This window comes from Paramisgurnus dabryanus, chromosome 23 (genome assembly GCF_030506205.2).
Source record: "Paramisgurnus dabryanus chromosome 23, PD_genome_1.1, whole genome shotgun sequence".
Taxonomy (NCBI): domain Eukaryota; kingdom Metazoa; phylum Chordata; class Actinopteri; order Cypriniformes; family Cobitidae; genus Paramisgurnus; species Paramisgurnus dabryanus.
In genome coordinates this window covers 14886892-14902220 of record NC_133359.1, presented here as the reverse complement: position 1 = coordinate 14902220, position 15329 = coordinate 14886892, and the positions used below count along the sequence as shown (strand labels likewise).

General features: G+C 42.0%; 1 protein-coding gene across 1 annotated transcript in view; it reads left to right on the top strand.

Annotated features, from left to right (window-relative positions):
* shank2b (SH3 and multiple ankyrin repeat domains 2b) overlaps window positions 1-15329 on the top strand; it is a 254294-nt gene that overhangs the window by 141715 nt on the left and 97250 nt on the right. The window contains exons 5-8 of the mRNA XM_065291651.2: window positions 3134-3242; window positions 3438-3589; window positions 8071-8238; window positions 8774-8890. Coding sequence (XP_065147723.1) covers window positions 3134-3242; window positions 3438-3589; window positions 8071-8238; window positions 8774-8890 — 546 coding nt within the window. The remainder of the gene's footprint in view (window positions 1-3133; window positions 3243-3437; window positions 3590-8070; window positions 8239-8773; window positions 8891-15329) is intronic.

Genomic DNA, 15329 nt, shown 5'->3' with positions numbered 1-15329 from the left:
GAAATCTTGCTTTTTACACTCTCAAGAAACGAATATCTAACACGCAAACATTCTTTAGGCTGTCCTGATAAATAATGCAGGAGACATCCATGGCACATTTGCATATGTTTTGGACCTAGCAGAAATTCTGGGCTGAGATAGTCATAGATGTTGACGTTTTAGCTCCTCGTCGTAGTGTTTTCGTACATCTCTAGTGGACGTCCTGTGACCCCTTCCCCTAAGCACAACCCCCCGCCCCCCAGAGCAACCCTGAAGCTCTAAACCGATTTTTAATTGCCACCTTCCTCCAGCCCTGTATGTCCTATGCTGAGCTCTGTGTCTTTGCGTTTATTGCTCAACCTATTTATCTTCCGTCCTTGCGCTGCTTCCCTCAGCATTTACAAAATCTCTCTCTCATTGCTTTGAGCTTTCACGCTCCCTTAATAAGTTATTATATTAGCTTCGTAAGTCACCTGGGGTTGCGAACGGTGACGTAAGAACAGCCTTTGCGCATACGCGTTTGTTTCGTAATCCACCGAATAGATTTTGATGCATTATGAATGCATGCTGGGGTGTCACATACTGTAGTAGTGGTTTTACATGGTGGAACGCTTTGAGGGGTTTGCATTTTTAAACAATCTCACTACACTGTACAAAACAAAAATGTGCAGTGGTTGGCATAAGTAGCTATTTTTTACTTGATCTAACCTAAAAATGGTTCGTGCAACCAGCCTGATCTCATGGAAATTATTACATATTTTACAAGTTGGCCAATTGTATGAATTTGTTCAAAGTAAATCATAAAAAAAGAAACTCCACCGCAAAACCCCGCAGTGCGAAAACAATTGTTTGAATGTGGTCATAAAAAATTAATACTACTATACATATTGCCATTAGATTGTGATGGTGTACACTGCAAAAAATGACTTTCTTCTTCATTTTTTTGTCTTGTTTTCAGTACAAATATCTAAAAAGTCTCACATTAAGATGCATTTTATTGATTAGCAAAATTACCTAAATAAGTAAAAAAAAACATAAAATTTAAAGGTGCAGTGTGTAATTTTTAAAAGGATCTCTTGACAGAAATGCAAAATAATATACAAAACTATATTATCAGACCTTTCGTAATGAACGGTTATGTTTTTGTTACCTTAGAATGAGACGTTTTTATTTACATACACCGAGGGTCCCCTTACATGGAAGACACCATTTTGTGCTGCCATGTTTCTACAGTAGCTTTTAACAGACAAACTTTTTTATTTAGTTGTTTCCAACAATGACATGTTTGTCCTGTGTCGGCTACCGTAGCTTCTCTATGCGTTTCAAAGGCAAGAGGTGAGCTGTGAACTGAGCTGTTGGTTGCAATTTGCAACATCACCACTAGATGCCGCTAAAATTTACACACTGCACCTTTAAGTGAATTTGTGATGAAAACAAGCAAAAATAAATAAATAAAATATAATAAACGATTCTAAAAAAATCTTGCATTTTTTTCTTGAACATTTAATTAAAAAAAACCTCAAGAAAATTTTCTTACCCTATTGGCAGATTTTTCGGCTTGTTTTAAGCACAAATTTACTTAAAAAATTAATAGCGATTTATACATTTTGCGATTACAAAATAAAAGTTTGTGTTTGCATAGTATATTTGTGTGTGTATAGTGTGTAATTATTATGTATATATAATACACACATACATGTATAAATTAAGTTATTAAGCTATTTGTGTATATTTAAAAAAATATATATAATATAAGATATATCAAACTTAAATAAATATATTCATGTAAATGTCTCTTAAATACATATGTGCATGTGTTTGTATTTATATATACAAAATAATTACACACAGTGCGCACACACACATATATTATGTAAAAACAAGCTTTTATTTTGTATGCGATTAATCGTGATTAATCTTTTGACAGCCCTACTAAAAACTAGACTTATTTTTATTTGTAATGAAAACGAGACAAAAATACTAAGTTAGAAAGTTAGTTATAGCAGTTTAACAAAAGAGGTCCAAATAATAAAACTATCCAAACCTTGACCACTTGGTGTTATCCAGGGTTGCAATATTTGGGGAAATGGGGCACCCTCAAAAATCTAAACTAGCAATACTAACCCCCCCCTCTCAATATTTATACAATGATTAATAAAGCATATGTTCTATTGAGTTTTCAATCTCCCAGTAATTTAACCAAATCTACTCCCTTGGTGTGAACTAATAAATGCATTCTTATTAAGTTGTATTGCATAATTGAGATAATGTAGGTATTTTATGTTACATGACATCTATATTTTGTAGTTAATGTGAACCATTCACTCTAAAAAACAAACGGTGCTATATAGCACCAAAACAGTTGCTTTGGATCGTAACGATAGAAGAACCATTTTTAGTGCCATATAGCACCGGTGAAGCACCAGTGAAGCACCAGTGAAGCACCTGTGTAGAACCATATAGTGCTATGTAGAACCATATGTGGTGCTATATGGCCCCTATATGGTTCTACACTGGTGCTTCACTGGTGCTTCACTGGTGCTTCACTGGTGCTTCACTGGTTCTTCACCGGTGCTATATGGCACTAAAATGGTTCTTCTATCGTTACGATCCAAAGCAATTGTTTTGGTGCTATATAGCACCGTTTGTTTTTTTAGAGTGTTCGCTTGTGTTGGAGAATGAATTATTGAAAAGTAGCGTTGGTCAAATGGGATCCAGAATTTTAATAATGCAAACACCTATGGTGGTGTAATAATTTGTGGCACTTACTCACATATGTGTTGTGCATTGTGCATCAGTGGCTGACATGTCTGGATCAGGCCATATTTTGTGCCATAGCTTCCCAATGGTCTCTATCTCAGCTGCTCTCTCTCTCTCTCTCTCTCTCTCTCTCTCTCTCTCTCTCTCTCACACACACTCTCTCTGATTTATCTGTATTGGGAGCTGCTCTCCTATCTATTTTTATCCAGCCTTGTATCACAGCATGTGTGTCCTGGAGTTCTCAAGAGGAAGTGAACTGAGACCCTTCACACTCTTGTCTGATGTTTTTGTCTGTCTTTCTTGCCCTTCGCTTATTTCTTAATTATTAGGTCTCATTGTTTCATATTTGCCCTCATCTGCCCTCTGTTTGTCATTCTGTCATGCCCCTTTTAAGGTCAACCTGAGGAAATTTATGGAGTACATCCAACATCACCAGGTGGACAAAGTCGCCATGCTGTTAGAAAGAGGATTGGACCCCAACTACCATGACCCTGAAACTGGTGGTAGGGGATCTGATAAAGTTGCACCAAAATTGAGTTAAAGTTCATTCTTAAACTTTTTTTGTACCATTTAGGTACAGATATGTATACATTTAATACCTTTGATGTATTAATATGAACTGTACAGTATATAAAGGTTTTGAAACCACTACTGATGTCATATTAATACATTTAAAATGCGTCTCTTTTGGTCTGCAGAGACGCCACTGACTCTCGCGGCCCACCTGGACAATATGGTGGAGGTTATAATGACACTGAAAAATGGTGGAGCTCATTTAGATTTCCGCTCTCGGGATGGTATGACTGCCCTCCATAAAGCAGCCCGTGCAAAGAACCAGATCGCCCTTAAGGTAATAATAAACTCATTTTGAACGGTCATACAGAGTTCACGGCTTCTTCGTTCATCAGTTTAGTGTTGTTGAAAATGGCTGCCGCTGGTTTGAAACAGTCCAGAGAATCAGAATCTTACACTCTCGGAGATATATTATTCATTATTACAGTACTTATTATTCAGCTGGTGTTAATATTGATTCAAAGCACGCTGCATAAGCAATTTTTCTGTTTATCTTATAAAGTACATGGTAATTTTGTGATGCTTTTAAGGAATAGTTTCAATGAAATGTTTTCCCTTGACAACAATCGGTAATACAGTATAACTGCTGATGCGCTGTTGTTTTGTTATCGCAATACACGGTGTTCTTTTGCTGTTGTACTCACCGTACATTGCTTGTTGTTTATTTATAACAACCTCCCGCAGAATTCCAGTTTTATACCTCTTCAAGATTTTTCTTCCTTAAATTGCTGACTTTTTTTTAATTTCAAAGATGCATAAAATGTGCTTGTAGTCATTTAGTTATGAAATTGCTTGGTTGAGAAATAATGAAAGATATTGCATGTTTTAAATCTGCATGTATTCATGCAAATTTAGTAAATTTAGCCTGGAAACTAATCATTGCTTTGCGATGTTTGGTCACATGCAAACTGTATATACAGGACTGCTTTGCATATACATTTGTGAACCTGGAAACCAGTCATAAGTAGCACATGTATTTGTAGCAATAGCCAAAATACATTGTATGGGTGAAAATTATTCCATTGTATGGGCCAAAATATAAATATTATTATATTTTTCCTGCCAAAAACATTAGGATATTAAGTAAAGATCATTTTTCATGAAGATATTTTGTAAATGTACTACAATAAATATATTGAAAATAAGTAATATGTGTTGCAAAGGGACTTCATTTGGACAACTTTAAAGGTGATTTTCCCAGTATTTTGATATTATGCACACTCAGATTTCAGATTTTCTAAATATTGTCCTGTCCTAACAAACCATTCATCAATGGAAAGCTTATTTATTCAGGTTTCAGATTATGTAAAAATCTCAATATTATGTTGTAGTCCAGGGTCACATTTGTATTTTGGCTTTACATTATGTCTTTAAAAAGCACCTATTGTCTGATTCATGATTTTAAATTTCCTATGGTGTGTAAGTGTGTATTAGTACATGTTAACGATACGCAAAAGGTACAAACCCAACAGTAAACAATGACGCGAGTTATCATCTCCAACGTAAATCTCTTTTTTTGGACTACAACAAACACATGGATTGTAGGCAACAGTTTGCTTTCTGGGATTGGTGAGGTAGACAAGCCGGACATTATCATAATTTTTCCCGCTTTCATACGGTATGTGGAAAATAATGTGTTTTTTCAACCACAAACCATGCAAACACATTGTATTATACCAAATACACAAAATAACCTTGTTTTAGCAATGAAATAGGTGCACTAAATTTGTGGGTTTTACAAGTTAAGATGCTTTTGTTCTATGCTTAGAAACCAAAATATGAATTTAAATGTAATTATTTTAGTTGAATTATTTAGCATTTATTAAATGATTACAAACAGTTTGTCGACATACATATTGTAACTTACTTTTTTCCTTACAGTTATTACTGTAAATTAATCACCCCTATTTCATTAAATTAGTTTATTTTATTTTTCGTATCTTTGAAAAACTTAAAGAGCATATATTTGTTGTAATACAATTATATTTGGTATAATACAATGTGTTCACGTGGTTTATGGTTCAAAAATACATTATTTTGCACATACCGTAAATTTTTTTTGCTCCTCTAAGCTCTGCCGTGCTCAAACGCTCTGATTGTTACAAAGCTCATCGATCTAAAAAAGTGCTGTGTCCCGATTGGCCAGCTTACCAGTATGTTGTGACTGGCCTGAAAACCTCTGACGTTAGCTGAACATGTGACGCTCCTTACCATATTTTAAAGATTAGCTCACAATGCAATACTGACAGGAATAAATATCGTCTTTACTACTTATCAATACGAGCCGAATCTGATCCAGAAAATGCAGATGACCAAACTGATCAATCTGTAACGTCCTGCCAGCGTGGCTTGAGCAGAACATAACAGATTGGTAAGGTCTGAATCCACTTTTGCTAATTTAACGACGGGAAAAAATGTTTAAAGTTTGTGCGCTGAGCGCATGGTCGAAAAGGGTTGGTCCTTTTTTGTAATGAGTAATGGGAGTATTTTGGGCGTAACGTGCAATAAACCAATGAGAGTCTCAGCTCTCATCCCCTTTAAAAGCCTGTTGCGCTGGCGCTATGTCTAATATCTATTTAGATGAAGGACTTTGTAAACTGAAAAACTAAGTGGAGGAAGAAGATCCCAAGTTTAAGATTAATGTTAAATAATTTTTTTATTAAAACCTTTAAAACCCGTTTTCTTTCAGTCATGGAAGTAAAAATAGCAGGCTTTTAATTGCTTTGATTGTATGGCTATCCAATATCATCAAAAAATAATTTACAAGTATCTAAGATAAGGTTTGTACTCTAAAAATACTTTATTTGTAACAAACTGGAGATAAAGAATTTACAAACGGCTCTCCGCACGTTTCAGCACTTGGACGGCGTCAGTTTTTTTTAAGCATTACTTAAAAAATTTTCTCATCTCACCATATCCACAGGTACAGAGTCATCATATACAATAAATCCATGAGGTAACATTTAAAAAAAAAAACATTTAAAAACAGATGCATTTGTTTAAAGCAAAGCATTTATTTACTTACCAGGCTGCAGTTGAAGCAGCTCTTTGTGCCTTCTAACGTCTCATAATTAGTCCTCATTTATGTCCAAGAGACTCAATAATAATCTTTTACATTCAATCCTTTAATCTTTCATATTTAAAAGCATTTTTGTGCTGCTGCGCATTCATGTATGTGATAAGCAAACCCGCGTTGTTGTCCCTTATAGGCGCATATTACTAATGCGCTCTTTAAACAACAAAAAACATATTGCGCCATTGACTTTAGAGCAGGTTTTTGTTGGTCAATGGCGTAGTCTATTTTAGTTGCCTCAAAATAGCAACGCTCCAACAATGTGCCTGAATACACCTCGTTTTCAGACCAGAACGCCCATGGGCGCAAAACGGGGCGCAGATGCATTTGCTATTTAAACAACGTGGCGCTAAACGTGAAAATGATAATTGTGCAGGGTGGAAACTAGCAAAAGACACTTGGGTCGGGAATTGCCCTGCATTACGCCGGGTGTAAGATAGAGCCCAATAAATGTCATGTCCACGTCAACCGGCTGAGGAAGTAAACTGATGCCTACAATCCTTCTGCTTGTTGTAGTCCAAGAAAAGAGACTAATACACACTTACACACCAAAGGAAATGTAAAATCATGAATTGGATAATAGTTGCTCTTTAATGCATGTGGTTATTAGGAATGTAGATGATGCTGAGAATACATCTCTCCTACATCTCAAGAATCATATTTTTCTTGTACTCTCTCTCGTCTGTGCCTTACTTTAAGGTTCTTCATCACCCACTTTATCTGCACTGAAATTCTGTTGGAAACAAATCTCATCTTATCAAATTTTGTCTTTTGAGTTACTGTGTATGAAAGAAGTAAGCGATGTATCAAAAGAGGCCGCTTATGAATCAATGAAGCTGTCTGCAGTTTGTGCATTTGCAGTATATGACTTCAGTGAATATATTGGGAGCATTTGCTGCGCTTGCAGTGAAGACAGATTTTTTTCTCAAGTATTCAATACATACATTATACAAATTCATATTTTTGACTTGAATGAAATTATAACATTAATCATAGTTATCATATCAAGTATAGATACAGACATATGAATTTTGCTTGTAAGTTTACTGCATTTCTGTAGGATGAAATTAAGTACTACAGCAAAAATACTCCAGTATACTCCACCTCTATAATAAAATATTTACAGTATGTATATATTTATTTATTTATATAATTTATTTATATATATAAAGCCAGATGGTGTGTGTCTGTATACAGTATATATATATATATATATATATATATATATATATATATATATATATATATATATATATATATATTTATTTATTTATTTATTTATTTATTTATTTATTTATTTATTTATTTATTTATTTATTTATTTATTTATTTATTTATTTATTTATATTTATTTATATATAGAGCCAGATGGTGTAGTTATGACATAGACCGGTGGGTGGTAACTGGGTCATGCTACAGTAACCAGCCAAACCGACACCTTGGTACCAATAAACTAATCTTATACAAATTAATTATAAGGAGGTGCAATATCTTAAGGGGACTCGTCTTTATTTAAAGACACTCAGAAAGAAGGATGATTTTGTTTAAGGCTTATTTTAGACTATTGCAAAACAAGCTGTTAAATGATTCTGGTTTATTACAAAGCAGTAAAGTGGTAAAGCCTATGCTTATTGTGTTATTTAATTCTTAAGGGAGACATAATGCTGTGTCTCTTTCGTCTACAGGCAATGTTGGATTTGGGAGCATCTCCAGATTACAAAGACAGACAGGGTTTAACTCCTCTCTACCATACCGTAACCGTTGGGGGAGATCCCAGCTGCTGTGAGGTACTACTGCGTGCCCATGCCAGTGTCGCATGCCATGATGAGAACGGATGGCACGAAATCCACCAGGTGGCGCAGTGTTTTACATTATTATAAGTTATAATTGTTTTTTTTATTAATTTTATGGGCATGGGTTTTGTTACCTAAAAATGTTAAGTGTGATAAACACTTTATAATAAATGGTATACATTTATGCACAGGGGATTGGTAGATTTGGTGAAGTAATTATAATACAAGTTCAGCTTTGTATGGCAGTGGCTTTGTTTAAATATTAGACAGGTGACGAGATCAAACTAGTTTTAGATGAATCCATCAACAAGCCTGTCGGCGTACTGACATCTAGTGTTGTGATGAGTGGACTGCAGGATGTTATTATCCTGTCAGTCAAATTTCTTCAGTTTTTTAAATGATCCATTCGTCTTTGAAAAATACGAGGACAGGGAGACGTAACTATGTTTTCATGTTTTAAGAGACTTTCATATCTGTCATACTGTATACATTTTTAAAGCTAGCAAAATCTTTAACACACTGTTACAAGCTTTATCTTTTTTATTGAATCTCTCTCAGATTTTTACTGTACTCAGTTTATGATCTCATTTGTTAGGCTTGCCGATATGGGCACGTTCAACACCTGGAGCATCTCTTGTATTATGGTGCAGATATGGGAGTTGAAAACGCATCTGGTAATACGGCCCTTCATATCTGCGCCCTGTACAAACAGGTATGTAATCGCACTGTACCTTTGATGAACCGAATTCAGCTCCATTTAACCAGTCGATAAACAGGGGTTATTGGCGTCATAGATGTCAATGCAAGAATTTGAAAAAAACATTGTTTTCTCTTTCAAGATCAATATTGTTTCAAGGGAGAAATCAATGGGACTGGAGCCAGATAGCTAAGATTGAGAGCAGTGGGAGTTCTTTCAAGTACTTTAGAGTACTTACACTCTTAAAAATAAAGGTACTATAATGTCATAGAAGAACCATTGCTTGCTGTATGGTTCCATGAAGAACCTTCCTATTTTATAAAAGATTATCAGTAGTGGAATAAAGTTGTACAGACTATAAAAGGGTAAGAAAGGGGAACCAAAAATGGCTTCTCTATGGCATCGCTTCGAAGTATGTATGATTTGCTGAAATCTGAATTTTTTTTGAAGGCTCAAAACTAAATTATTGCATACATACCTTGACAAAGACAAAAACAATACTATAGGAACAATATATGGTTAACTTTTTTCTTTCTTTTATTGTTTGATTGACATTGAGACAGACAGCTTTAAGATCTACTGTAATGCAAGGATCTAATATAATGTTACACATCAGATATTTTACAGTTTTTCAAACATTCACTTAAGACATGACAGATTATATCCTGTTAAAACAGAAACTGTAATTCTGTGTATATACTGTATCTGGGTCAGCGTCATGAAGATCATTTTCGAGTTTTGTCGCTCTTAATAACTTTTTTACCATCAATTAGGTCCTGAACTTTATCTTTCTTAATTAAGCTTTTAACATTAAGCAAGTACTGCATTTTATTTTCTAATTCCTGCATGTTTTTAAATCGAAACCAACATGTCAGAAGTGCGTATGATGGACAAGCATCCTTTGTCTACAGTAGGGGAAAGAGAATAAAAAACAATTTTTACCTTGTCTTTGTTGAATAATGGTAGTCTACCCGCATTCATAAACATACAAATAGTGCTAGACATGCTAAACATCTCAGTCTCATAGAAATTCCTCTTTTAGAAATGTCAGCCAGAAAACAACCCAATCTGAAAAACTGATGCTTATGACATCACAGGCATCTCACTGCCCCTCCACTTTAAAATAATTGGCTACATTTTTTGAGTGGCAGCAAAGTCAGCCAATCAGTAATGAGATTGCAAGTTTAGCCAGTAGGGGGAGCCAAGTAGGTGCAAAACCACTTGTTTAAAATTCCCCACCCTAAAAGAGCTATCTGAGAGAGGTTTTTAGGAAGCTTCTAAGGCATTACAGACAGACTTGTCACATCCCAGAACATGGATAAATACCCCGTTCAATCATTCTATGTCACCTTTAAGTATTTAGATACAGTACACCTCTCAGAAAACATACAGATAAAGATAATTTTAGATGTAAAATTAGAATTCTTTCCCTGACAGCATTTTTTGAAAAAGTTGCCAGCCAACGCCAGCATTTTTCATGATTTTCATGATGCCTTCCAGAAAATGTTCTTTTTGAAATACATATACAGAATTTTGCTTTCAAACAAAACAACAGTTCCCTTTCAGTCGGTCACTACGACGTCACGTCGTGACCGACGAATTGGGAACTCGCTTAGAGAGACCAATCTGCTTCGAATACTACTAAAACGCCAATGAACTTGGCATTGAGATATTTGCATAATGCTGGCGCCGCCCCGCCAGGTGCGTATATAAGCAGCAGGTGCAAATAAGGAAATTAGCTTTTTATCGCTTCGAAAGCCGGCAGTATCTGCTACTGAGAAGCTACTTTACTCTGGTGGGATTCGATTGCTGAAGTTGGTTGGACTAGCAGTACCACAGCGGACGCCTCGCTTAATTCCACGGCTCTACACCCGTTTTGTTGTTTTGAGTAGTGTGTGCGTTGCCTTCCCTGTGCGCATCATCAACTGAGCATCTGAGTGAATTTCCCTAAAAGAGTGATACGAGAGAGCTTTGTGCCTTGTTAAAGGCAGCCACTCTCTCGTATATCCGGACATCAGCGTCCTTTTCAGGATGGCTTTTCGTCCGTGCGATCTTGGGTGCGGCAAATACATGGGTCCGAAGGACGGTCACGAGCGTTGTCTTTCGTGTTTGGGCATCGAGCACGCAGAGGCAGCGTTCGCTGGGGGTAAGTGTTCTCACTGCGAGAACATGTCCCTTGTGGATTTGCGCAGACGGTTGTCTTTCCTCCGGGAAAAGCGCAACCCTCGTCATGCGAGTGCTGAACGCCGCCACGGTGCGGCTGTGAAGCTCTCGAAGGACGACCTGCGCATCACTGTGCTGAGCCGAGCGGGGGATTCGTCCTCAGGCTCTCAGCCTCCTCATCCACAGCCGGTTGATGTGCCGATGGAGACTTCAGCGTCGTGTTCTACGATGTCTCTAGAATCCATTGTGCCGCCCTCCGGGTCCACCGACGCCGCAGCATCCGAGGGTGGGCCTCCTCCCCCTGACGTGGACCCCGACGCCCTTCCTCCCTCTGGTCGGGTTGGGACGCCGGAGTTCGATCCAGAGATGGTGGCCGTGCTCGCTCGAGCGGCGGAGACCGTAGGGTTAGAGTGGGTTCCCCCCCCTCAGCCCGAACCGTCCCGCCTGGATGATTGGTTCTTTGGAGCTGCCCGGGTTTCACAACCCTCTCCACCGGTGCCTTTCTTCCCCGAGGTGCACGAGGAGCTGACTAGAACCTGGAAGTCGCCGTTTTCCACAAGATTACGGCCGTTTCAGCCCTCCCCCCTCACCTCCCTCACCAGCGGAGCCGCTAAGGGTTATACGGGGATCCCTCCCGTGGAGCGTGCTGTCGCGATGCAGCTGTGTCCGGCACACGCTCCCTCTTGGAAGGACCGCCCAACCCTCCCCTCTCGTGCCTGCAGACAGTCCTCCGGTTTAACGGGCGCTGCCCACCAGGCATGTGGAGAGGCGGCCTCAGCCCTGCACGCAATGGCGTTGCTGCAGGTTCACCAAGCCAAAGCCTTGAGGGATCTGCACGAGGGAGGACACGACTCGCCTGTCCTTTCGGAGCTCCGGGCTGCCACTGACCTGGCTCTTCGCGCTACGAAGGTGACAGCGCAGGCGATTGGTCGTGCCATGTCCACGATGGTGGTCCAGGAACGCCACTTATGGCTATGTCTGGCTGACATGTCGGATGCGGAGAAGAACAAGTTCTTGGACGCTCCAGTGTCGCAGGCTGGCCTCTTCGGTGAGTCGGTGGAGTCTTTTGCCCAGCAGTTCTCCGCCGCCCAGAAGCAGACAGAGGCGATCGCTCAGATCATGCCCCGGCGCAAGCGACCTGCATCTCGCCCTCCAGCGCCGGCGGGCCCGTCTGCTCCTCGCCGAGGGCGCCCTGCGGCGGCTGCCTCCACCCCCCCCCACTAGAACATCTTCCAGGCCACGGAGGGGGAACAGCCGTCGGCAGCCCGCCCCGCCCGCCCCACCCGATTCCCGTGGTAAACGGAAATCGAAGCGGCCCTGAGACGGGCGACCTGGAATCGGATGGGATCACTCTTCGGGAGACGGTGACGGCATCGCTCCCTCCACCGGTAGAGGGCCGGATGGAGAATCCTTGGTTTCGTTTTGTTTTTGTTCCGCCGGCTTCTCAGCCGGCACCCACAAAACCACAAAAAGAGTGCATTCCTATTCCTTCTCCAGGTCTTCAGAGGATCGAGAGAGATGTGAGCGGGCATTCACATGCTCTTCCTCCCTCTCCTCTATCGCCAGCGGGTGTTCTGAGGAGTTCCAGCTCTCCGCTGAGGAGACGGGACCACCAGCACCCTCATCGGAGTCTGTGCTCTCCGCTGAGGAGACCAGACGACCGTCACCCTCAGCGGGCTCAGGTCAGTGTCACACACACACATACTGTAGATACTTATGCTGTCCCAGCAGACGTACCGGCAGTACCACCTGTCCCGCTCCGCCGCCCCCCCGCGGGTACCCCGGTAGTGCCGTTAATTCCCCTCGTACGGTCCCTGGGGGCTTGGCTTCAGCTTCCCAGCCCGTCTCGTTGGGTTTTACGCACTGTCCGCCTCGGTTACGAAATACAATTCAACCGGCACACACCCAAATTCTCGGGCATTCGTTTCACCACGGTGAAAGCGTCCGATGCACATGTACTGCGTGCAGAGGTCGAAGTCCTGCTGGCGAAGGACGCGATCGAGCCGGTCCCTCCAACCGAGATGAGATCGGGCTTCTACAGAATGCGGTCCCGCTGAAACAATTTCAAAAGCTCCTGGGGCATATGGCAGCAGCAGCGGCCGTGACACCGCTCGGGCTGCTCCATATGAGACCGCTTCAGCGTTGGCTTCACGATCGAGTCCCGAGGAGAGCGTGGCGCGCCGGCATCCATCGTGTAACCATTACACCTGCGTGTCGCCTAACATTCCCCCCGTGGTCGGACCCCGCGTTTCTCAGGTCCGGTGTGTCCATGAGACAGATCGCTCGGCATGCTGTTGTACATACAGATGCGTCCGACACGGGCTGGGGTGCCACGTACGACGAGCTTACGGCTTCGGGGGTGTGGACAGCACCCCAGTTGCACTGGCATATCAATTGCCGAGAGTTGTGGGCAGTATATCTGGGACTTGTACGCTTCGCTACGGAGCTGCGAGGGAAGGATGTACTAGTACGCACCGACAACACTGCGACCGTTGCGTATATCAACCGTCAAGGCGGTTTGCGCTCCCGTCACCTGTCGCATCTCGCTCGTCATCTCCTCCTTTGGAGTCAGAAGCATCTGAGGTCCCTTCGTGCCATTCACATTCCGGGCTCGCTCAATACAGCGGCGGACGCGCTTTCTCGAGCTGCGCGCCCCGGCGAATGGCGACTCCACCCCCAGACGGTCCAGCTAATTTGGAAGAAGTTCGGTCGTGCGCAGATAGACCTGTTTGCGTCGCCGGACGATACCCACTGTCGCCTATTTTATTCACTAACCGAGGGCAGCCTCGGCGTGGACGCATTGGCACACAGCTGGCCTCGGGGGATGCGCAAATACGCATTCCCCCCAGTGAGCTTAATCGCACAGACACTGTGCAAAGTCAGGCAGGACGAGGAGAGCCTTTTACTGATCGCCCCATATTAGACGAGCAAGAATTGGTTTCCAGAGTTAATGCTCCTCGCGACAGCAACCTCCCTGGCGGATTCCCCTGAGGAAGGACCTTCATTCTCAGGGAGGGGGCACATTATGGCACCCGCGCCCCGACCTGTGGGATCTCCATGTGTGGTCGTTGAGCGCGCGCAAGGTTTAGGTGATTTACCGCAAGCGGTATCTAACACAATCAACGCGGCACGAGCTCCGTCTACGAGACGGGCTTACGCGTTTAAATGGAACCTTTTCGTCACCTGGTGCTCTTCGCAACGCGAGGACCCCAGAGAATGCCCTATTAACATCGTGCTTTTATATCTTCAACATAGGTTAGACGGTAGGCTGTCATCCTCCACCATTAAAGTTGATATCGCTGCTATTTCTGCTCATCACTCACTTATTAACGGCAGATCAGTTGGCCAGCATGATTTGGTTATTAGATTTCTAAGAGGCGCTCGTAGGCTAAACCCCTCGCGCCCTCCTTCTATTCCTCCCTGGGACCTGTCCATGGTGCTGAAAGCCCTTCAGGCCACCCCGTTCGAGCCTTTGCAGTCTGTGAGTCTGAAGCTTTTATCAATGAAAGCTCTGACCCTGCTAGCATTGGCCTCAGTGAAGAGAGTAGGGGATTTACATGCATTCTCTGTTGACGACTCGTGCCTTCAGTTTGGTCCTGCTGCCTCAAGCGTAACATTGAGGCCCAGACCAGGCTACGTGCCCAAAGTTCCCACTACTCCTTTCAGAGATCAAGTGGTGAGCTTGCAAGCGCTGCCTCCGGAGGACGCAGACCCAACCATGGCTTTGTTGTGCCCCGTACGCGCACTGCGACTCTACGTGGATCGCACGCAAAGCCTCAGGACCTCAGACCAGCTCTTTGTTTGTTATGGTGGCCAGCAGAAAGGGAAAGCTGTCACTAAGCAGAGGATGTCTCATTGGATAGTTGATACTATCGCCCTGGCTTATAATCTTCAGGGTATTCCTTGCCCCTTTAATTTGAGAGCGCACTCCACACGGAGCGTTGCCTCATCTTGGGCTCTAGCTCATGGTTCCTCGCTAACAGACATCTGTAGAGCTGCTGGTTGGGCGACACCTAATACGTTCATTAGATTTTACAGTGTTCGTATCGAGCCTGTATCCTCTCGTGTTCTTTCCTCACCAGGGAGGGCACGGAGAACAGTCTCGCAGGTCGGCTTGCAGCCTCCAACTGATGCTTCATAACTGTGTCAGTATGGAAGGCCTTCAGAACAAAAATGCGTAATGGTTTGAATTGTTCTTCCTCCGCTGCCCTGGCAGCCTTTGTTGCGGAGCATTGGCTGTCAGCCTTTCACTAGCTGTATCCTCGCAAACCTACGTGTCTGGCTCGGGCTC